This window comes from Asterias amurensis, chromosome 14 (genome assembly GCF_032118995.1).
Source record: "Asterias amurensis chromosome 14, ASM3211899v1".
Taxonomy (NCBI): domain Eukaryota; kingdom Metazoa; phylum Echinodermata; class Asteroidea; order Forcipulatida; family Asteriidae; genus Asterias; species Asterias amurensis.
The window spans coordinates 7072896-7096652 of record NC_092661.1 but is presented as its reverse complement, the minus strand read 5'-3'; the positions used below and the strand labels follow the sequence as shown (position 1 = coordinate 7096652).

The window sequence follows — 23757 nt, the reverse complement described above, 5'->3', positions numbered from 1 at the left end:
TGAGTTGGTCTATGAAAAGCATTTGAAACTGTTTGTTATGAAATGCATGGTCATGACGGTTGGAAAGATGTTTTGAAAGTAGAATATAATGGTACACACCAATATGCCTTGAAATTGTGTGGTTTTCCTATAACTTGGCGAACTTACAAAGTCAAAAATTTGAGCCCACAAAATGGCATGACGTGTTTGTTCACGACATATAAGGAAAACCATGAATTTTCTTGGCATATTTGGGTCCTACTACTTGCGGTCAATTCGCCATCAACTCAACCAATACACATCAAAAATCCACAACAGAGGCATATTTTGACACCGTCGGCCATTTTGCAGAGACAAAAAACTCCCATGTTTTTAATAATAATCGCGGAAAAGTTTCTGTATGGCGCCACCTCTTTTTCATTCGAAATAAAATAATATAGTATCTAATTTACCTGATTGATATATCCCTTTTTGTAAAAATGAGTGAAAAAGTGGTGGTGCCATACGGAAAGTTATCCATAATCGCCGTTAAGGGAAGTTTCCATATACAACATTTTTGTCTATACTCCTTGCCGTTTTGGGACTTTTTAGTATTTTGAATGTTTGAATGTTTAAATGTTTAATTTCCATGTACCAAAATTGTTTTTATTGTAAAAATGTCGGTACTCCGTCGTCGTGAATAACAAATTGCCGTTTTGGGACTTTTTAGTATTTGGGAACAATTTTTTAAGGGGAAGACGTCAGTTCGAACTGAATGTTTTCAATAATATTGCTCTTGTGGGACGAAAGCAGTTGGCTTTAATTTTATTTCAACAGTAAGAGTGTCCAAACTCCGTCTTCAATAAGTTTCCCTTTTGAGACATTGGTAATAATTGTTCTAAAGGGGTAAGAAGGTCCGAACTCCGTCTGTAATTGCTGTATGAGATGTTCGAGTATTGGAGAAAAAAATAATGTTGTTTATTATTTAGTAGATTGCATCCGTTGTGCGACATTTCCATGTAAAAACTTTTTTTAACTGTAAAAAGGTCAATACTCCGCTGCGAATAACAACGCTGTTTTGGCACTTTTTAAATTTGGGGAACATTTTTTTTAAGGGGAAGACGTCAGTTCGAACTGAATGTTTTCATTAATATTGCGGTTGTAGACATTAATAGTTGGCTTTACTTTTATTCCAACAGTAAAAAATGTCCGTACTCCGTCTTTTAATAAGTTGCCATTTTGAGACATTGGTAACAATTGTTCTAAAGGGGTAAGAAGGTCCGAACTCCGTAAAGGGGTAAGAAGGTCCGAACTCCGTCTGTACTTGCCGTATGAGACGTTCGAGTGTTGGAAAAAAATAATAATGTAGTTATTGATTAGTAGAATATCCGACGAGCTATGTTTTAATAATAATCGCCGTTGTGGGACATTTCCAAGTGCAGTGTTTTAATTGTAAAAAGGTCAATACTCCGACGTGAATAACAATGCTCTTTTGGGACTTGGAAAGTTTTTTTTTTTTTTAAGGGGAAGACGTCAGTTCGAACTGAATGTTTTCAATAGTATTGCTGTTGTGGGACATTTATAGTTGGCTGCTCTTTTATTTCAATAGTAAGAATGTCCGTACTATGTCTTTAATAAGTTGCCGGTTTTTTTCTGTTGAGATATTGATAACAGTCAATTTTTTGGAAGGAAGGGTTAATAAGGTCCGAACTCCGTCTGTAATTGCCGTATGAGACATTCGAGTATTGGAGAAAAAAAATAATGTTAATTAGTAAGATTGTCAAAACGAGCTCCCGTGTTTTTAATAACAATCTCCGTTGTGGGACATTTCCATACACCAAAATTGTTTTAATTGTAAACTATTGAGTATTTGAGAACAATATTTTGTAAGGGTAAGAAGGTCCAAACTCCTCCTTTTGATAATATTGCCGTTATGGGACATTTGCAAATTGGAAAAAATATTGTATAAGTGTATGTAGAATGTCCAAAGTTGTTATTGTTACAACACTATATTATTGCCGTTGTGGGATATTTTTTTATAATGTTCACTCCGTTACAAAGTTGACCTTGCAACAAGGGAGATTTTGCAGGGCAGTCACTATCACTCAGGAACCTACATGTATTTAGAATTACATTCAGCAAAAGATACGAAGTTTCCACAATCAGTATTCCAAATTTGAACCTGGGAGAGTCGTCAGCTCTGATGGTTTAACCACACAAAACCGGATCTGCGTATGACAATAAACGTTGATGTTGCTGGGAATGCTGGCAACCAGTAGTGGCTAGTGTATCATTACAACACCAGATAAGACCCACAGCAAGTGCATCACAGACAATGCACACCAGGAGGTGTTTAAATAAAGCGTGGGGGGCCCCCCATTGTTTAAATTGTTAGAGATGACCACTTGGCTTTGGGACCAGTCAGCTAAACCACAAAGAGGTGCGAATGCAGCTTTATACATGTAAAGCCCGTTTCACACGAGCTTTCTAAACCATGGTCGTTGGGAGCGAAATCACATTCCCGTTATATAATCACAAATTTGCGTCGTGTGAAATGAATCCGTGCGATGAAATCACCAAGGACCCGCGTAATAAACAACCGGGATCAAGACCTCCTCCAAAAAATCGCAACCCTGTTTAGAATCGCTGAGTCACTCGTGTGAAACGACACACGGTAGATTACAAAGGTCCTCGGTGATTGCACAACGATCATGCATGCACAAACCATGGGGTTGCATTTCTTTATGTACAAACTTTTAAGCAGCACACGTCATTACTGATGGAGAAAGTTCGTATATTCCAGGTATCCAACAAAATGGTGTCGGCAGCACAAACTGAAAATTAGTTTGTTTTATTGCTTTCCTCAAAGTTTGTTTCTTGAACCAATAAGCTTCCGATCAAGAAAGCCTTGAATCTGGCTTTTTCGCTTGCAATTTCAAACAAAGTGCTTTCAGATACATTCACTTTTGGAGTCGGGACGCTGAGAAATCGTTTATTTGTTATCGTTTTGTCAATTTCCTTGACATCCAAACGGATTCACGTTGCAAAACACGTAACGACTACCGAGTTTCATTTTGATTGCATCAAAAACGGGAAAGAAAATCTGTAAACACACGTGTGCAGATAGACTTGACAGTCAGTCCGTTTTATGTTCAACGAAAGTGTACACATTACGCGTACTGCACACAAAACACAAGTAGGACTTTTCCTTACTCTATTACAGGATGTAGTGAGCATTTGGTTGTGATCAGTCGCTGTACAATTGAATTACATGTACTTCGCTGCAAATTCTCCACACATGCATATTCTGGCGACGTCAACATCTAGCAAGGGTTGAATCCGATCGAGAAACACTCTGAGCGTCTTTTAATGCACGCACAAAATAATGGTGTGGATGCAAACCCTCTCGCTTACCCCTCGTTTTTTAATTCAAATTTACACTGAACTCGGAGAACACATTATTTTAAGGTGAAAAATCCTGAAGATTCTTATGCCTGAAGTACACAGTGGTGCGCCAAAAAATGATCGATGGTAACCTTAAGCAAACACATGACATTACACGGGACACTGACAGAGCACCAGCGAACTGGTAAACAACCCACAGTGCGATCTCACATAAACAAGGGACGTCGGGAATGCAATGTGCGTGATCGTGTGAATGTTGGTCATGAAATCGCAAACAACCTTTGTGACAGACAACTGGCGCCCACAACAAGGGACGTTGGTCTTCGGCTCTCGTGTGAAAAGGGCTTAAGACAGAGTTCATGATCATTGGGTCAAAGCAACAACTATCTAAGGTGGATGTCACTGGGTTGAGAGTAGGTGAGGCTACTGTAACACCAGTAGATAGCGTCAGAAACCTTGGAGTCATTTTTGATTCGAATCTCTCCATGGAGGATCACATCACCAATGTATCTTGTGCTGCCTGCCTGTCACTTCGGTACATCGGTCTGATTCGCAAGCACATAAACTAGTCAGTTGCTGAGCTCCTCATCCATGCATATATTACATCCAGACTCGACATGTGTAATGCCCTTTTGTTCAACCTCAGTAAATCGCAGTTAAAAACAGACTTCAACTAAAACAGAACCAGGCAGCCAGACTAGTCACACTGTCCAGGAAGTACTCGAGCATCACACCCATTCTGAAGCAGCTCCACTGGCTCCCCATTGATCAAAGAATCATACAAGATCAGCCTACTTGTTTTTAAGGCAATACATGGTAAATCACCATCCTACATCCGTGATCTCATCAAGCCATATGTACCAGCACGTGATCATCTACGTTCAGCTGCTGACAAGTTTCGTCTTGTGGTACATGCTGGAACGGTCTACCACATTCCATCAGAGCCATCCAGACATTAAACACTTTCAAATCAACCCTAAAGACCCATCTTTTTCAAAGACATTTCAGCAACACTCACTAGACATTGGAATTTGTTCTTGTTTTTTGCACTGCTGGAGAACAACCAAGGGGAATATTTTTATTGGAGCAAGCGCCATGAGCACTTTTTGTGGATACCGGCGCTATATAGAAGACGTCATTATTAATATTATTATTATTATTTTGTTAAAAATAATTTATAACATTTAGCACACTCCGTACTTGTTAAACCTGCACTGTTTTACCATAATACTAATCTTTACATAATTTTGATTGAGAGTAAGTGTTATGTTCGTCTGTTCTTTAATTTGGCTTGTATTTACTTGAAGTTGAACGCTTTCTTGGTTGTATTTGATTATAAATAATCAGCACAGCGCGCAGCATGGCACCCGGACACTATTTGTTGGGCGGACACTATTTGTCACGTAATTCGTGCCAAATAGTGTCCGGGGTTAGACCCAGTAACTGGGGCGCTGTACTCCTTTTCAACAATTTTTGACTTTATCTGTCGTACTAGCGCCCCAGGGAATGGCACAGAATTTTAACGAATACCCAGTTTTTCGCGACACCCAGCCACAAAAAATGCCTCAAAATGACAAAAAGACCAAACAAACTAGCTCAAAAATCGCCTACTCTATTCTCGATACGTCTAGGATGTAACATCAGGCATTTAATTGTACTCACGATCATTTTTTAAACTCCAAATCGATGATTTTTAACTCCGCATCGTGGAGCGATTGACAAGTCTGCGATTTTCGGATGTGTATGGTAACGAAACATGGCGTCGCGTTGTGGGTGGATGTCCATCAACGGCTGTTTAATGCTACACTTGTTACAGGCGTTGCAGCGAATGCTATACATTGTACACGGGGATGGGTACAGGCGCTGCAGCTAGCGAGTGCCCACGTGCGTTCAATCATGGGCAACGTAACTTATACGGTGCCGGGTTGTTGGAAAAATATCAGAAAGGGGGTGAAAGGTTCTCAGAAAGGGAATTATTGTCTGAAAGAAGGGATTTTTCTGGTCATCGCCCCCCCCCCCCCAAAAAAAAGGGGGAAAAATATGATAAATAAATAAAAACCGCTGTACTTCATCTAGGCCTACGATTTTTGTGCATGGTTAAATTGCTTCTTATAATGTTTAGTGCTGCCAGTGTCACTGTAGAATTTTTATTTATTTATTTATCATCTTTTTTCCCCCTTTTTTTCCCCCCTTTTTTTTTGGGGGGGGGGGCGATGACCAGAAAAATCCAGACCAGCAGACTTCATCCAGAACCATCCAGCTTCATCCAGCAGACTTCAGACCAGAAAAATCCCCTCTTTCAGACAATATTCCCTTTCTGAGAACTTTTCACCCCCTTTCTGATAATTTTCCAACAACCCGGCACCGTGTAAGTTACGTTGACCATGATTGAACGCACGTGGGCACTCGCTAGCTGCAGCGCCTGTACCCATCCCCGTGTACAATGTATAGCATTCGCTGCAACGCCTGTAACAAGTGTAGCATTAAACAGCCGTTGATGGACATCCACCCACAACGCGACGCCATGTTTCGTTACCATACACATCCGAAAATCGCAGACTTGTCAATCGCTCCACGATGCGGAGTTAAAAATCATCGATTTGGAGTTTAAAAAATGATCGTGAGTACAATTAAATGCCTGATGTTACATCCTAGACGTATCGAGAATAGAGTAGGCGATTTTTGAGCTAGTTTGTTTGGTCTTTTTGTCATTTTGAGGCATTTTTTGTGGCTGGGTGTCGCGAAAAACTGGGTATTCGTTAAAATTCTGTGCCATTCCCTGGGGCGCTAGTACGACAGATAAAGTCAAAAATTGTTGAAAAGGAGTACAGCGCCCCAGTTACTGGGTCTAGTCCGGGGTCTAATGCGCATGCTCAGAGGACACTTATTGCCAGGGAGCAGTTTTTGTCATGACACCGGTACCCTTGTCTTGTGACCGCACTGCATATTCATTAATTTAATGTGTGTGGGTTCACACACGTGGTGTATGAGAGAGAGCAGGGGTTTATTTTCTGTCTAAAACGGGGTCAAAGTTTTCCATATGAGGTACTGAATTTGCGAGGTGCCGAAGTGTCCGGTATTCGATAACATTAAGACCCTCCTAGTTAGTCCTACTCCTAGTCTACTCCTAGAACTATTTCGGTTTCGTCCGGCTATCGTCTCCCTACGGGAGACGATAGCCGGACGAAACCGAAATAGTTCTAGGAGTACTCCTAGTCCTACGACATGTACGACGACACACGATCATGACCATTATTTAAAAAAATTAGTTCACACAAAACACAAGTCCTCCTCACATTCATGACATTCATGACACAACAAACAATGAAATATTAAAATAAAAACTACATTACCTCAAAGTTAAACTTATATAGCTGGATCGAGCTGTTGAGTTAAAAAAAAGGCAAAAATGTCAAGTTCAAAGACGAACCACGACAGAGTGTTAGTCACTACTTGCCCCTCGTGTCACGCACGTTGAATTCCCGCACTCTCATCATCGCACCACACACACACATGAATAAATTTAGCGCCCTCTTGTTTGTTGATGATGATATGCGGACTACAACTTTCGCTCGTCCCCAGCGCCTTGCTTCAACCAAAGGTCCTGGATTGACTGGCCGTTGGGGCCGAGCGAAACTACAACTACGACCTCAGATGGTTTATCGTCCTCGCCCCCTGGCCGCTGCCCAGTGTGTTCCCAATAAACGGCTCTGTGACTGCCTTTCGATCACAAAAGCAGAAAATTATTGCACGGCGAGATCGTTCATCACTGAGGTCACTGAGAACGAGGTTGGGTGGCAGTGTGTGCACTGCACTGCAGCTAGCTGTTGAGTAGTATTTTACTACTGTGAAATTTAGTTTTACATGATCTTGGGATCGGTTTCTGAGCTAGGGGTTTTAGCAAAAGCAAGCTCGCTGAATGATGCCCCCATTCAGAAATTGTTGAAATGTAAGTACCAAATGACAAGTGTTAGACCCAGTGACTGGGGCGCTAGATTCCTGTTTTCGAAATGTTGACATAACATATCCTGGTGTCATGTGTTTTCAGTAGGATAACAGAAAAATTGTTCACAACCAAAAACTAAATTATTTTTTTTCAAATCATCTATCCAATTTTTGTAACAATAACACTTTCACTTCATGGTATGTTGAAATTTTTAAAGTTTTGGTTTTACGATGTGAGAGACAGTCCGCCATTAACAGTGCTTATAAATGCATGCACCACATTGGAGCAACGTTGTATGTTTTCACACCTTTCATAAGGTTTATCGCAAATAGCAAAATATCAAGAGAGGGCGCTGTTGAACCCACACAAAGGTATAGGCATTGCGTGTGCGAGTCGTAGAAACTGCATAGAAACCGCCCCATATTCCTTCCCACAATGCATTGCGTTTCTGAATCACGATAAACCTTATTGGTTGGTATTTAATTGAATATTCAGAAGCTAGTATGGCGTGCAAAATGAATCAAAAATATTATTCAATTACTACTTAACAAATTTAATTACATTTTTGTCCTAAAATAAGGCATTATGGCTAAGTATTAGAATCCAAAGATATCATATATTATAAGGCATGAAAGTAAAACACCCCACCTCCCCTTGATGCACTCACACTTTATAACAATCCGTTTTCCCACATTTCAGAACAGTAAATGTTTGGTTTCAGGAGATTAGAAACCAATCTATGATATTTTCTCTTCAATGTAGACTTAATATTTATTACGCTTATCGGAATTTATTACAGTGTATGCAGAAAATAAATAAAAAAATTGTTGTCATTTTCACTTAAAATATTTTAATATTTTCCCCACATTTGCACACCATAGAATCCCAAATAGTAACCACCTCACGTGATCCATCTAGTGACTAAAGCAGAATGAAACTCAATCGAGCAGATAGTAATTTTGTTTTGAACTTTCGAGGTTGGATGATGTTTCTTTGACTCATTTGAAAGTTGGCATAATAATGCACTAGTGATTAGTACAAAAAATCAATCATTTTATAAATGTTTGAGCATAACCAACGACAGGAAATTTTATTCTCAGCATGATTAAGCCTGATGAAAATACAGACCGTGAGTGAACTGCATATATAGCTTCTGTCACCGGTGCAGCTTGCACAATTTCGCGGTAAACGAGAATCAAAGTTGGGGACCGAAAACATATATGAGGGTCGATAACGTATGACGCTACCATTTATAAGGCCAAATAACAAAAAATACCAGTTGGTCGTCCGGATTTTAAAAAAAAGAGGAGGATGAGGGCCTTACTATTTACTATTTACTATTTTTTTTTCAAGATGGCCGCTAAGTACTTCTAGAAACTATAAGGCTCCCCTCACAGAGGAGCCTTAAATAGTTTCTAGAAGTAGCCACTAAGTATCTCAAACAAACAGGCCACCAATTCTTCAGTTTGAATCAACCGCAAACTTATTTATACCTATATAGTTGCATGAGGAAAAGCTCACAGAAAAGCTCACAGAAAAAGCTCACAGAAAAGCTCACAGAAATACGTGAAATAAGGTGTATTTTAATTTATAAAGATGCAGGTAGGCTGCTAGTGCAAGTAAAAGAAAAACTGGAGGCTTAAAGGGACACACCGGCTCACCGTTTACGCAATTTAGGGGTGTAGAATCATAAATAATGTTTTTATAGATGGTTGCTGTAACAAAAAATCATCAAAATGTCACGTATTTAACGAAAAATGATTTAAAAAAACCAAAGCGGTAAAAGGCCAGCGTATACGTGTTTCCAGCCGTTGCAACTGTCAAATCTTCGTGACATTGTCGCACGATGTTGTAAGTAGACTGGTGCTTTGTTTATAGCAACGTTTTACTATGACGCAGCATAAGGATCCAGTCTATCCATACAACCAGCACAAACGGATCAGGCAAATCCTTCGACGATGGAGGTAGACATTCGTGCTTCGACGTACATCCAAAGATCGTCACGAAGAACACAAAGAAACTAACCCAGAATATGATGGGACAGGGACAAGTAAATAAAGCATTCCTGGCCCCAATAAACTAGGCATACTACCGCATAGTCATGATGCAGTTTGGAATGCGATCGTGGCGTTATGTGCTCCCGACGTGCCAGGACCCAATTTCATAATGCCTTCATAGTGGCACAAAATTTGCCTAGCACAAAATAGTATTGCAAAGCTGAAACTGATTACCAGCCAAATTTTAATTAAATTTGAAAACTTTTGGCTGGTGCCCGACTAAATTTTTAAACAGTAAAGAAAATTTGTAAGCAGTATTTTCTGCTAAACAGATGAAACTGATCAATGGGCCCTGTTCACAGTGAAAGATTTTTTATCTCAGTGGGGGGGGGGGGGGGTGAGTGCATCTTGAGGGATTCAAAAGCGTCCTTGTGAGAATGTATTTTGAAACGTAAGCGTAGCTGCAAATCTTGAAACGTAAGCGTAAGCGTAGCTGAGAAGCTGTGCAGCTTGGAACGTAACCATACCTTTTGGAACGTAACCATATTTTTTGGAACGTAAGCATATCTTGGAACTTAAGCGTAGCTAGGTATTTTGGAACGTAAACGTAGCTGTGAATGGAACGTAAGCGTTTAACTTGACTTAGGATTGAAAGCGTACCTTTTGTTATTATAGCGTAACTTGAAGGAACGTAAGCAAAACTTGGAATGTAAGCGTAGCTGAGTAGCTGTGTAGCTTAGAACGTAACCTTATCTTTTGGAACGTAAGCATATCTTGGAACGTAAGCGTAGCTTGACTCAGGCTTGAAAACGTACCTGTTGATATTATAGCGTAACTCATTTGAGGAACGTAAGCGTAGCTGAGTATCTGCTCTAGCCTGGAACAGAACTAAATAATACCTCAACAATCTCAAAAATAACACTTCATTCACAGAATTAAAAAATTATATTTTTTGTGACAAAAAAATGCTTTGATGAAATTTTTTTGTATCAATATTTTTGTTTCAACCTTTTACAAAATTCTTATTCACCTGTCCTTTTTTACGATCGGGGCTCCGTTTTTTGTTATCCTTTTTTTCTTCTTTGTAAAACATTTTTTAAGCTACTCACACAAACACTGTCAATATAACAAAATGTGGTATTCCTACGTTTTGACATAGTCAATCTTTTTTAATTACCTGAAAACTCATAACAAAAAGAAACTAGGAGTCATGAAACAAAACAGAGCATTAAGCGATCATAAGAAATAACAGAATCGACGCGAGGTGTACCGACTGACAAATCCATGATGACAAACATGCACTTTGATGTCTGGCTCCCAACCCCTCCCAAGCTAACGGTGAGACCCGCACGCTTGGAGTTCATAGCGCCTGGGATTACACCTCCAGCCCCCACGAGACACGGCATGCGCGGTATGGTATAATGCCCCGAGGCTTACATTCTGATTGCTCCACGCCGTGGGGCCATACAACAAGCTTCCGTTGCACGGACTCTTTGAATGCGAATCTCACGTTAGATTTTTCACCATTATTTACATTTTGTAGCGATAATTTGAATACATGATCTTTTTCGTCATGTATTCGTTAATAGTTTTGTAAAAAAAAGATTTAAATTTGGTTAAGTAAGTTACTTTTAGACGGCTGGAAGTAAAACTAGTCTGGAAGGTCACGTGATTGTTTGTACCACTTTTTGGTTAGAACAATCACGCGACCTGCGTTTTGGTCTTAAAATGCTCAAAAACGGCTAAATTTGATGATTTTGTTTAAGGACTGTTCTTCTTCATTCCTGGAAGACCGTTGAAGTCATATCTTAGTCTATTTTGTAGCCCAATTCGGCCGGTGTGTCCCTTTAACAGAGCCGTAGGCTGGACAGCCGGCTCCGGGACAGCTCCATCATTGGACCAGTTCCGGAGCAGGCTGTCCAGCCTACGGCTCCGTTAAGCCTCCAGTTTTTCGTTTACTTGCACTAGCAGCCTACCTGCATCAGTATAAATACACCTTATTTCACATATTTCTGTGAGCTTTTTACCGACATGTTCCCGCGGCCTGCTTACTTTTGCCCTTCATAGTACGATATTACTCACATGTGAGGCTTGGTGTACTCGTATAGGAAGAAGAAAAGAGGACCTGTGTTAACACTAACACTAACAGGGTCGGATAACGCTAAAAAGATTTGCTGGTAGGCATTCACTAAAATTGTTTAGACGGTTACAAGTGTTCGAGAGCATCAAGTTATATACGGGAAAAGCTCCCTGGCCAGTCCTTTTGAAAAGATGGGAAAAAAATATACTTTTTTTTTTTTTTTTTTGGAAAAGTAAATACTAATAGTAAAAAAAAGGATGCGGCCTCAAAAAAAGATGCGGGCGGGGACGATCAACTGTTTTTTTTTTTATTTGGCCTAATATCGGTTATCTATTCTTAAGAGTCTGTAAGAATGTACCAAATTAGGGGGGGGGTGTGATTTATGGGTTCTCAGATCTTCTAAAAAATTAGAGTGATACACCATCATACCAAACGAATAAATCCAAAATTTTAGTTTGCTGACGCTTTCGGTTTTGGAGAACTTTACCAGTTATCAAAGTTTGGGCCAAAAGACCCTCGAGAAACGAATAGTACATTCCCTGTAAACACAAAAATGTGCGCCAAGCTCGTCCCAACAAAAGTAAAACATTTTTTGAAACCTCCAGTTGGGCTTATAACAAAAGTAAAAAAAAAAAATTGGGATCTCGTTGGCGCATCATGTTACGCACACCTGAACCTTTGACGAACAGTGCCCTCGTGCCATTTTCAACGCCTCATAATTCAACGCGCCTATAAGATCCCATGAATTAAACAAGTTCACATGAAAGAGCTTACATCCCTTAAACAAATTTAAGTGTAAAGTGCGTGGGATCTCATTGGCGCAGTGAGATAATAGAGGTCAAAGTTCAAATTTTACCATTATATTGCGTTTTCGCACCTCCGTAACCTCGTGCGCCAACATCAATTTTTTTTTTAATGACAACCGGGTGTTGGAACAGTTTTCATCTAATGACAAATGAAAAAAGAATCTTGGGATCTCTGTAACTTGCATGTCAAAAGATTTTTTGAAAGTTTTCTAAAGTATTGCCATTCCACACATTTTGGCCTAAATCGGCACAACATTCACTTTTCTCATCACTGTAAGTATCTGTGCCAACAAGATCCCATCAATGTTTTCTTGTATTTTGTTAAGTTGAGTGTTCCTAAACAAATTTCAATTGAAAAATAATTGGGATCATGTTGATACCACCAATATAACAAAGGTCAAAGGTCATATGAAACTACACTACTGCCTATTTCGGGCGATTTTGCGTCGTCTAGAAATCCACGGGCCAATATGATCCCATTAAATTGTCTGCGTTTTATGATTATATAGATACTCGGCAACACATAAAAAGCAAAAACCAAATGGGATTTGAGTGGTGCTAACAAATATTACAGATCAAAAGTTCACAAGACATGCCATACTTGTGCACTGCTGTGGCAACAGAAAGATGAGAAATATCCCCCAATTTCAAAATGTTGGCAAACCATTAAGGGGATGGGTCTCCAAAACAAATTTGGTCCAGATATAGATTGGACTTGCTTTTACAAATGGTGTTAGTTTAATGTTGGTGGGTAACTGTTGCCAAGGTCAAAGGTTACAAAGAATGTGGCTGTTTTTGATATTTTCTGTCAAGAGCCAACTTCGGAGCCTTTTCAATATTTTATTTAATGAACAAGGGCTCTATCCTTTATGTTGGGGAAAACCACTTATAATATCTAGGCACATGTGATTGTCCCAAATTAATTATAGAGCCCTTGTTCATTTGATAAAATGTTGACAGGACTTTGAAGTTGGCTCTCCACAGAAAATGTTGGTGTTTTGTAATACATTTTCTGTCAAGAACCAACTTCGAAGCCCTGTGAGTTATGAGGCGTTGAAAATGGCACGAGGGCACTGTTTGTCAAAGGTTCAGGTGCGCGTAACATGACGCGCCAACGAGATCCCAAATTTTTTTTTTTTTACTTTTGTTATAAGCCCAACTTGAGGTTTCAAAAAATGTTTTACTTTTGTTGGGATGACCTTGGCGCACATTTTTGTGTTTACAGGGAATGTACTATTCGTTTCACGAAGGCTTTTAGGCCAAAACTTTGATAACTGATAACTCCCAAACCGAAAGCGTCAGCAAACTAATATTTTGGATTTATTCGTTTGGTATGATAATGTATTCACTCTAATTTTTTAGAAGAAGATCTGAGAACCCATGAATCACCACTTGGTACATTCTTACAGGCAGGGGCTCTTAATCGTAGGAGGTCCTGTTTTCAAGGTGTCCCTAAAATCGTGGCAAATCTTTTAGCCTACCTCTCTGTGCGCGATTTGGTTTTATTTGCCAAGCAAAGAGTCTCCTCTCCCTTGACCAAAACTTAGAAACACGTAAGTCTCCACTGGTTATTTGCATATGTGTAAATGCAAAAAGTTTGGTATTTTAGGTATTTCTACAAGGTACAAAAATATGTCATAATGTTGAGGCCATATAAAAAAAATTTCCCACCGAAAAAGTTTCATCAAACACTATTTCAATTCACAATTCACGATGATCAAATCATGTGACTGAACTTTCTGCTGAGCATTCTGGAAAAAAAACACAGAGACTTAAAGAAGCCATGTGCCTTAATATATTATTTTCTAGTTTTTTTTTTTTTAGTTTTTTTTTTAACCCTCGTAGAGAGTCGTATCAATATTATTATAAATATTAAAATTGTAAACATCACCTTGGTATGGAAGTGTATAGGACATACCGGAAAAAAAAAATCAGGCTCCACTATGTATTTCGCCCGGGCGGATTACTATTTCGCCCAGGCGGATTACTATTTCGCCAGGGCAGATTACTATTTCGCCCGAGCAGATTACTTTTCCGCTCAGGCGGATTACTTTTCCGCCCGGGCATATTACTATTCCGCCCGGCGGATTACTATTCCGCCCGGGCAGGGTACGTTTTTCGCAGATTACTGTTCCGCCCGGGCGGATTACTGTTCCGTCTGGGCGGATAACTATTTTGCCCCGGCGGATTACTATTTCGTCCAGACGGATTATGAGGCCGCATGTTTACACAGAGCTACCTGTATGATTTCACTTTTCCCTTTACACACTTTACCGGTATAAAATCTTTTTAACCCCTTCCAGCCTTCTTTTTCTCCTTCAACCTCCCCCCCCCCCCCAACATCAACATCAACCTGTCAGGGAATGGTTTATTACCAGAGACCACACCGATAATCAATCAATCAGTTGTTAAATTTATAAGGCGTTAATCCAACAATCGTTGCTCATGGCGCCGTACAGTAGGCTTTTGAAAAAAAGATGAGATGATTTCAACGAAAATGGTATTTTAATGCACTTGTTCACCATTTTAATGTAATTTTGATATGTGTACACTTCTGAATGTTTTGTAATTATCAAGTAAAAAACCAGGCCCCAACCTAAAGGTTTTGAAAAATATAAAACACTTCTGCCGTTGACGGCGCGAGTCAAAGGACAATGCCGCTGACGTCATATATGTTAATATACCTCCACGCTGCAACAAAGCGGCTTTACAAATTGGAGCTCCCAACTATGACGTTTTGAGAGTGGTTACGTAATGGGCCTTTTCGCAAATCTCTCAGAAAAGCGCTGGATAAGGGCATTCGAAATGATTGTTTTTTTACACAATTGAAATCTATTTATAATCACATGTCTCGATTTCCTTATTCATTGAAAACATTTTCAGCAAAGTTCACGACTTGACATTTTCGTTCAAGCATGTCTAAGCAAAGTTTTGAAATTGCTAATGAAGTAGATTGCCTGATGTTCTGAGGAAGATGATTCCACATCCTTGGTGCTGCGATAGAAAAGGCACGATCCCCCCAACTGTGTTTGGTTCTTTGAATGTGAAAGTGTCGGAACAGGAACGCAGATTTCTGACAGGTTCTTTGATTGACAATAAGTCAATGAAGGGGCTGAGACATTGAGGCAGCGAAACAAGTAGGAGGATCTTAAATCGAGAGCGTGACTCAACTGGTAACCAGTGAAGACTCTTCAGGATTGGTGTCACATGATCACATTTCTTGGCATTTCAAAGCGCCAGGTATTATTACTGCAAGGAGTGGGGCGAAATTTGAGATATAAGACCTAATCAATAAGCACCATGTAATGGTTTACAAGGTGCTGTGGCGCAATATGCTGCCAATCCAGCCAGGAACACCGGGGCGAACCCCTTCTCTTTTCGATAAGTGCACTGGGTTCTTTTACATGCGTTTACACAACACATGGGACCAACGGCTTTACGTCCCATCCAAAGGACGAAGCAATGGTTATGTGTCTTGCTTAAGGACACAAGTGTCACGGCTGGGGATTCGAACCCACACTCTGCTGATCAGAAACACCAGAGTTTAAATTCGGTGCTCTTAACCGCTCGGCAACGACACTCACATACTACCAGACGAGCTGCCCACAAGATTACTGGTCTTTTCCTTTTCCAAACAACCACCCCCCCCCCCTCCCCTGTGCATCTTCATGCTATTTATTTATTGTTTGCTTGTTTATTTATTTACCGTAAGGTAGATTTAGAAAAGAAATACATTTTCTGATGTAGGAACGTAGGAAGGAAGTGACATTTCTTTTTGTTATCGAACGAAACGCTGCGCCATAAGGGCTTACGCATATCCCTTTGTTAATGCTCACTCAACAGGGTATATATAAACCCTGTTGCGTGCACAATTCCTCCTTCTCGATTGAGTAATTACACCTAGTTCTCCTTATGGCCCTCCCTCTCGAGATTGCAAGGAAAAGGGACTGCGCCCCCACTCGGTGTCCTTGGGCGCAACCACATTCCCTCCTAGAAATTAGGGGGGTTTGGGTGGCCTCCGAGCGCCAGCAACCGCTGGACTGATACCAAGTGCCCATGTTCAAACTAGCACTATAGGGTTACAAACGTCTCCACGCCACACCAGTCAAGAGAAAAGAGCCTATTTCACCCGACATCCTAGAAAAATGACTTGTCTCACATGGCCATCCAACCGCGACACTGGCTGACCTTCGAACTCTTTTCATTTGTTTCATTAGTTATGCTGGATTTTTGAGATTTGACGACATCAGTCAGATCAGACGACGGGACTGTACATTTACACCAGATCGTCTCGTGTTACATCTACAGAAATCTAAAACTTACCAACTCCGTCAGGGCGACAAAGTCATAATAGCAAGGACAAACAAACCAACATGTCCAGTCATTATTGCCGAGCGATATTTAAACACCCTGTCAGATCCTCCCGACTCAGATTTGCCTGTAGTACGCAGGCTGACACCTTCAAAAAGAGGACTTGTACCCACTAAGCACAGCCTGAGTTACACAAGGGCACGCGAAACCGTGTAATTACTCAATCGAGAAGGAGGAATTGTGCACGCAACAGGCCAGGGTTTATATATACCCTGTTGAGTGAGCATTAACAAAGGGATATGCTTAAGCGCTTATGACGCAGCGTTTCGTTCGATAACAAAAAGAAATGTCACTTCATGGCAGCCGACTCAAATAAATTGCGGCCTTTTTTATGCATCAGGTCCTCACTTATGGATTCTGCCGAGTAACCAACGTAAACGTATCAAAGGGTACTATAGTAAAGTGCAGAAAAGGACCTTCCCCCCCCCCCCTTATAAGTAATGATAAATAAAAGTGCCAGTTTTCAGCGACTCATCGTGTACAAAAAATTCCACAATTTGCACAGTGCATTTTCGTTCACCATTTTCGGTACCCTGTTTTGATCGGGGCAATCCAGTAATTTAATTTGAATGCGCTAAGATGGCTTTCAAGGGACTTTTTGTGTATACTGGCTGCTTCTTCTTGAACCTCAGACCATAATAGATCAACGGTATTTAAATCTTGTATGCACTGAACCGTTTTCATTATGCTATGCGAATTCGGCTTTTCTGTTTGCCTATCACCGGTCATCAGTACTTTTGTCGAACCTGTGGTCACTGAGCCATGGACCTAACTCGCCAGGAATGTGTCAGAGATTGTCCAGGTAAGCAGTATTTAAAAGCAGTATTTACTCAAGCACAAATCAATCCAGAGGAAGCAAGAGAGACGGCGAGGGAAGGGGTGTACCCTTTGATTGACATGTCATTGGCGCCGGCTTAAAAGAAGGAAGAAAGAAATGGCATGCGTGTAGATAGAAAAAGAGTTTCTATCTGACAAGGTCTAGGGTGAAGGAAAGATCTGTGGCTTGCAATGGGTCACTTACACAAATTGTGGTCTTCTAGAATGGAGGCAGGCTCTCTAGTACCGTTGGAGTCGCATCCGGGTTCCGGCCCGTTAAGGAGCCGGCCCGTTCGGGAGTTATATTCTAAGGGATATCGGACAGACCAGCTGGCTTTGCCCTTGACCTTGTGGTCCCCCTATCAAGCGTGTCAAAAGGGGCTAGACGATACTCGGTCACGAGCTCCTCGGATGGGAGGATGCTTTTACTCACCTTGTCCCGAGGAAGCTTTGTCATGTCTTTTACACCGTTTTAATTGTACCATCTGTAATGGGATGAAGTGTGGTGATCAAATCTATACGATGTTCAGTTGACGGAGGCCGAAAAACCCAAGCCATTATGCGGGAGGCAGTAGTTTCTAACTGCATCTCGCAGCATCAGCGGGTCGAGATGACTGGGCATTTTGTGCCCACGTGAGTCGATTTGGGGGGTCTCCGAGCAGCAGTCAACGGCCTTTGGGAAACTTTGGATTGGACCAATTTATGGGGCTATCCTTGGGGTTGGTCCATTTAAGTTACCCCGATACATAACACATTTATCATAATCATAGAGTAGACCCAGTTACTGCTGGGGTGGCTGTACTCCATTTAAAAAAAATTGTCATTAATATTGGTTGACTTCAACCATTACAAATTTCGAACTAGCGATAATGACAAGATATATGAAAAAAGTGAGTACAGCACCCCAGTCATGCCAGTAACTGGGTGTACAGTGAAAATTCACATGCAATGATGTTGTTTTCATAACTGTTTTGCTTAATTGAAAAGTTTGCCTCTTGGACTAAGTAATTGTTTTATATTTACTTTCACATACAGGTTTTCAAGAAGCCTGAAGGACTGATGTGTGCTTACATTTATTGTGATAACTAAGCTATTATGGCTTGTGCAAATGGAATGAATGAAGATATAGTTTCTCAGACAGGAGAGGAGCTTACTGGTGATAATGCAGTCTCGCCATCGATATCTTGTCACACTAGGACCCAAGAGGACCAAGTGCATTTAAAGCCACTTTCTACTGCAGTGACTGATTCACTGGACTGTGTACCATCAACTTCCGGATCATCAGACAGATTGTTACAGCACTTGGAACTCCTGGCAGAAAGTGTGCCCTTACGAGAGGCTCCTCTATCCCCTGCTAGAGCAAGTTTGTCAGTTGAGAAATCTTTACACATGTATTATTCTATGAAGCGTACAGAGACATTTAGTACCTTGTATGATTTTGATTGTAGTTCATCAACCACATCAAGTTCATCTGAGAAACTTCTTCAACGACTGGAAGAGCTGTCTGAAAATATTCCTCCTGGATCTTTTCTTACCTCGCCTGACCACTCATCTATAGGAAAACCATTGTTAAAAACAACTGATGGCTCATGTACAACTTATGATTTTGAGGGTAGTTCATCTGCCTCCTCAACAACTTCCGAAAAGGTTTCAAAACGTCTGGAACAGCTGCCTAGAGTAGCTGTTGGTTCTGCACGAAGACTGTCTCCAGGGCATTCCATTTGTCCTGTTGCATCAGGTGAGAAATCCAATCAACTCAAGAGAAGTGTTCCATCCCCATTAAAGCCTTTGAATCGATTAGCTCCAAGGTTGAAGCGCCGTAGCTTGGGCTCTGGTCGATTGGACTACATCATGGGAGATAAACTGAACCAAGTTTCCTCATCTAGTGGTGTTGTGTACATCCATAGCCAACAGCTTCTTAGACTCAGTGACACTCTGCTAAAAGTTCCAAAGAGAGTAAGTAAAGGTCAAACTGTATTGTATTTTTTGTCGTGCTTTTAACCGTGTGTCGTACATGTAAGGATGACATAAATATCTGCTAGATATTTCTTAACTGGCTTTTGGTGGACAGTGTTCAGGTGTTGGTTGCCTGGAGCAACTTTCACCCATTCTTCTGGGTTGTAAGTCATTGGATATGTCTTGATTTCTGGAAATTGTCTGGATTTCTGGATTGTGTCAAAAGGCTTTTTTTTTTGGATTAAGATAAAATGTGTACCATCGAGAAAATAAAAACATAAAATTAAGTGGTTGGTGGACCATAAAGATCAAATTGATTTCATACATGTACAGAATATTACAAACTTGTGCATACCATAAACCCTGAAACACTTTTGTTTTAATAGATGTCAAATTTGCACTGATGTGTGTTAGCACTGTACATGGGTGGGATTCAAACCCACGACCCTTGCAATTCTAGAGCAGTGTCTTACCAACTAGACTACCGAGGTTGCCCGGTAGCTAGAGGCAGTTTGAATCCGATGTTTTGGCAGCAGGTACCGCAACGATAATAGATGTTAAATTTGCATTGGGATAAAGAATATTAGTTTTTGGTTTTTACCCATGCACTGTATACTCGGTACTTTCCCGAGTCCTGTGAACAAATATCACAGGCACATTACTTGGGTGGGATTCGAACCCATGACCCTTGCAATTCTAGAGCAGTATTTTACCAACTGGACTATCGAGACTGCCCGGTAGCTAGTTTGGACCGGATGGAAAGGTCAATGTTTGTGTCCAAAGCTACAAGGTGGCACAAAGAATATGACTGTGTGACAAGTCGTTTTTGAGGCCTACAATACACAATGTATTAATGTTCATCTACAATATCGACATGTGTAATTTCATGTATACTATATCGGATTGTGTTATTTAAAGCTAATGAATGAAATTAACAAGTATACTGTATGTAAATTTGATCAGTGGTTGCAACTTTTTTGAACTGATCTAGGCAGGAATGGTGCATAGTCTTCTTGAGGCATACGGGCTCGTGCAAAATATGACAGTTGTTCCTCCTCATCATACAACAAAGGAAGATCTGACTGTGTTTCATTCTCAAGATTTTATTGACTGTTTGGAGCGATTGAACCAAGAAGATGACAGTGAAAAGAATGAAGAACTCAAGCAGCAGTTTGGACTGGGTTAGTGAGTCTTGACATTCAGCTAACATGCAAAGTATATAGAAAATACATTAACTACTTGACAGTAAAGTGTACATTGCTTTTATAAATTGTAATTCATATAAGCAGTACTTTTACAGAATATGTTAATTTTTCTCTGTTTTCTTGTTTTTCTGCAGGCTATGATTGTCCGACAATTCCCCATGTGTTTGATTTTGTCTGCTTGGCAGCAGGAGCTACATTAAGAGCAGCACAGGCTTTGGTTCAAGAAGAGAGTAAGATCGCTATTAACTGGTGTGGAGGATGGCATCATGCTAAAAGGTATTCAAATAAAGTACTAGTCATATTCTCAAGGTCATGTACAAATATGCTAAGCAGGTTCAAGAAGAGAGTAAGATCGCTATTAACTGGTGTGGAGGATGGCATCATGCTAAAAGGTATTCAAATAAAGTACTAGTCATATTCTCAAGGTCATGTACAAATATGCTAAGCAGAAACATTAAAGCTCTGAATCATATAGAAGAAACCTTTTTAGCTGTTTAGTAGCGAAGCGCAGCGAAACAGCTCTTGTTTTTGTTAAAGTTTTTTATTTGTCTGTTTCAGTACTCGCAATTTTTTGCATAGTTCCTAAAGAGCAATTGCAATGAAACTTTCAGGGATTGAGGTTATGGTGCAATGATGATCCTAAAGCAAGGATGTCATGATGACGTCATCACCGGTCACGTGACGTCATCTTAAAGGTGTTTTTATGTTAAAGTTTGAAAATTTATAACAAATCAGCCACAAGAGACCGTAGGTGCACTTTTTGAACTAATATAACTCCCTAAGTAATTATACGATCATGTTGAAACTTGGTAGGTTGTTGGATATTGACAAGTTCTTGTGGAATGTGAAATGACGTCATCACATGATTTTTTATGATTTTTTTCATTTTGCACCTTTAAGTCATAAAATGCTATCTGAACATATAATCCAAATTATTTATTTAAATAGGCTGGATTGGTCATAACTACTTTGATGCAAAGAGAATTTCAAATTATGTGGAGAAAAAAAATTGAAAATTTTCTTAACGAAACAGCTCTGCATTTGTGCACAAATGCAATTATGTCTAGTTTTTCTTTTTTTTAAGTGCAAGCACTTTTTTTTATTTCATACATAATATGCACTCACAACAACACACGAACATACAAACCAAAAAAAGAGGACAAAACATAAAAAAAACCTTATCGAGAAACAATGAATAATTAATTAAACCGTAAACTTCCACTTTGTGTTAAACTTATGCATATTGTTTGAGCTAGTCGCAATCTTTCTAACTAATTCATAGTTAAATTTTACTAAATTAACAACAGAATGAAAGTTAGGCCTTTGTTGATTAAACCTGATCTGAATATCATCTTCTTTGTTAATAAAATGCAAAGGTTAAATAAAAGATCTGGTTGGTCAGTGTTTTGACCAAACAGAATGGATTTAAAATTTAAAGTAATTTCCTCTTGCGACAAACCTTTCCACCAATTCTCAAACTGTTTCCAAATAGGCTGCATATATTTACAATAAAAAAATAAATGTTTCATTGTTTCTGGAAACTTAGAAAGACCATGGGCGTTGCATATTTCCCTTTTAAAGCCCGCTCTCAGAGTTTGTTGCCAAATCCGAGGGACAGCTGAAATAAGCCCTCTCCATTTCAAAAAAAAAATTGTTGACACCCCTTAGTCAACCCAATTATCAAATGGAACACTCCTTCATCTTCAAGGAACAGATCACTGACCAGCATAATACCTTTAGAATTAAGACCTTCATAAAAACAGGGTTTGTTGTTAATGCGAACTCGCTGGTTATGCCAGACGCACTGTGAGTAAACCCCTACGTTATCAAGTTGCATTAAATCATAATAAGAATTAAACACATCTTTGTAAAACATAGGAATATTCTTCCATTCTTTCACTTGGGCACAATTTACATTTCAATGAAACAAAAGATCTCCCCCGTAAGGAGCAATGAAATAACTCAACATGGACTTCCAAGCTGCTTGATTAATGTTGTTATATCTCTGAGTCCATTTTACACGTAAAGCTTTGAACATTGACTTAACATCTACCATTTTTAAGCCACCTTCTTCAATATCACCAACAATTGTAGATCTCTTAACCATACCTTTGCCCCCATTCCACAGAAAATCATACACAATGGATTCAATCTGCTTAACTACCTGACATGGCATGTGGATACAGGATGCCAAGTATACAAATTGTGACAATGCAAAGGTTTTAATCAAAAGGATCTTACCAGAAAGAGTTAAACACCTTCCTCTCCAGACATTAAGAATATTTTTAAGGTGCTTAAGTCTATGTTCAAAGTTTACTTTCTCTGCAGCTATGACATCGTACGAGAAATACACGCCCAGTGCTTTAACTGGAATGTTTGGCCATTCAACATTAAAAGGCTTTAAATGACAGTGGCGATCAGAACCTAGCCACAAAGCTTGAGACTTGTTTACATTAAGTTTAAGGCCAGAAACTTTTGTGAACGAATCGATAAGCTTGAACAGTTTTTTAGCGGATTGTTCATCTGCCAAAACACAACTAGTATCATCAGCATATTGAATAATTTTAATTTCCCTACCATTAACAAAAACACCCTTAATATTTGCATCTTCCCTAATGGTGCAGGAAAGAACCTCTAAAGCCAAAATAAACAAGTATGGGCTGAGTGGGTCTCCTTGTCTCACTCCTCTACCAACGGAAAAGTACGCTGAACTTAAGCCATTATTCATAACACAACTGCTAATATTGGAGTAAAGAGCTTTCACATTACAATTCATTTTCTCCATCGTTGTTAGAACAAAATTCCATTCCAGACTGTCAAAAGCCTTTTCAAAGTCTAGAAAAAGCAGAATACCTCCAATACTAGTAAGTTTAGTGAATTCCATCACATCTGAGATAGTTCTAACGGATTCCCCTATATATCTACCTTTCACAAAGCCATTTTGATCGCTAGAATGAGGCCCGAAATCACTTTACAAAGCCTAGATGTGAGTGCTTTGGAAACCATTTTATGATCTACATTTAATAAGGAAATAGGTCTCCAGTTTTTAAGTTTACACTTATCCTTGCCATCTTTTTCAATGAGAGTAATGACTGCCTGTCTTTGAGAATAGGACATTTCCCCTTTATTAAGACCAGTATTTAGAACAATAGCCAGAAATTGTCCAATGAAGTTCCAAAAACACAAGTACCATTCACTTGACAGGCCGTCATTACCA

The 23757-nt window shown here is 39.8% G+C and overlaps 2 protein-coding genes across 2 annotated transcripts in view; one reads left to right on the top strand and one right to left on the bottom strand.

Moving 5' to 3' along the window:
- The window catches only part of LOC139947562 (CTP synthase 1-A-like), a 57150-nt gene extending 50284 nt beyond the window's left edge, over positions 1-6866 (bottom strand). Inside the window, exon 1 of the mRNA XM_071945505.1 lies at positions 6717-6866. The gene's annotated coding sequence lies outside the window, so the exon portion shown is untranslated. The remainder of the gene's footprint in view (positions 1-6716) is intronic.
- A 293-nt stretch (positions 6867-7159) lies between these two features.
- Positions 7160-23757, top strand: part of LOC139947561 (histone deacetylase 8-like) — a 38336-nt gene continuing 21738 nt past the window's right edge. The window contains exons 1-4 of the mRNA XM_071945504.1: positions 7160-7312; positions 18415-19335; positions 20327-20516; positions 20675-20816. Of these exons, the coding sequence (XP_071801605.1) occupies positions 18475-19335; positions 20327-20516; positions 20675-20816 (1193 nt within the window). The 5' untranslated portion in view covers positions 7160-7312; positions 18415-18474. The remainder of the gene's footprint in view (positions 7313-18414; positions 19336-20326; positions 20517-20674; positions 20817-23757) is intronic.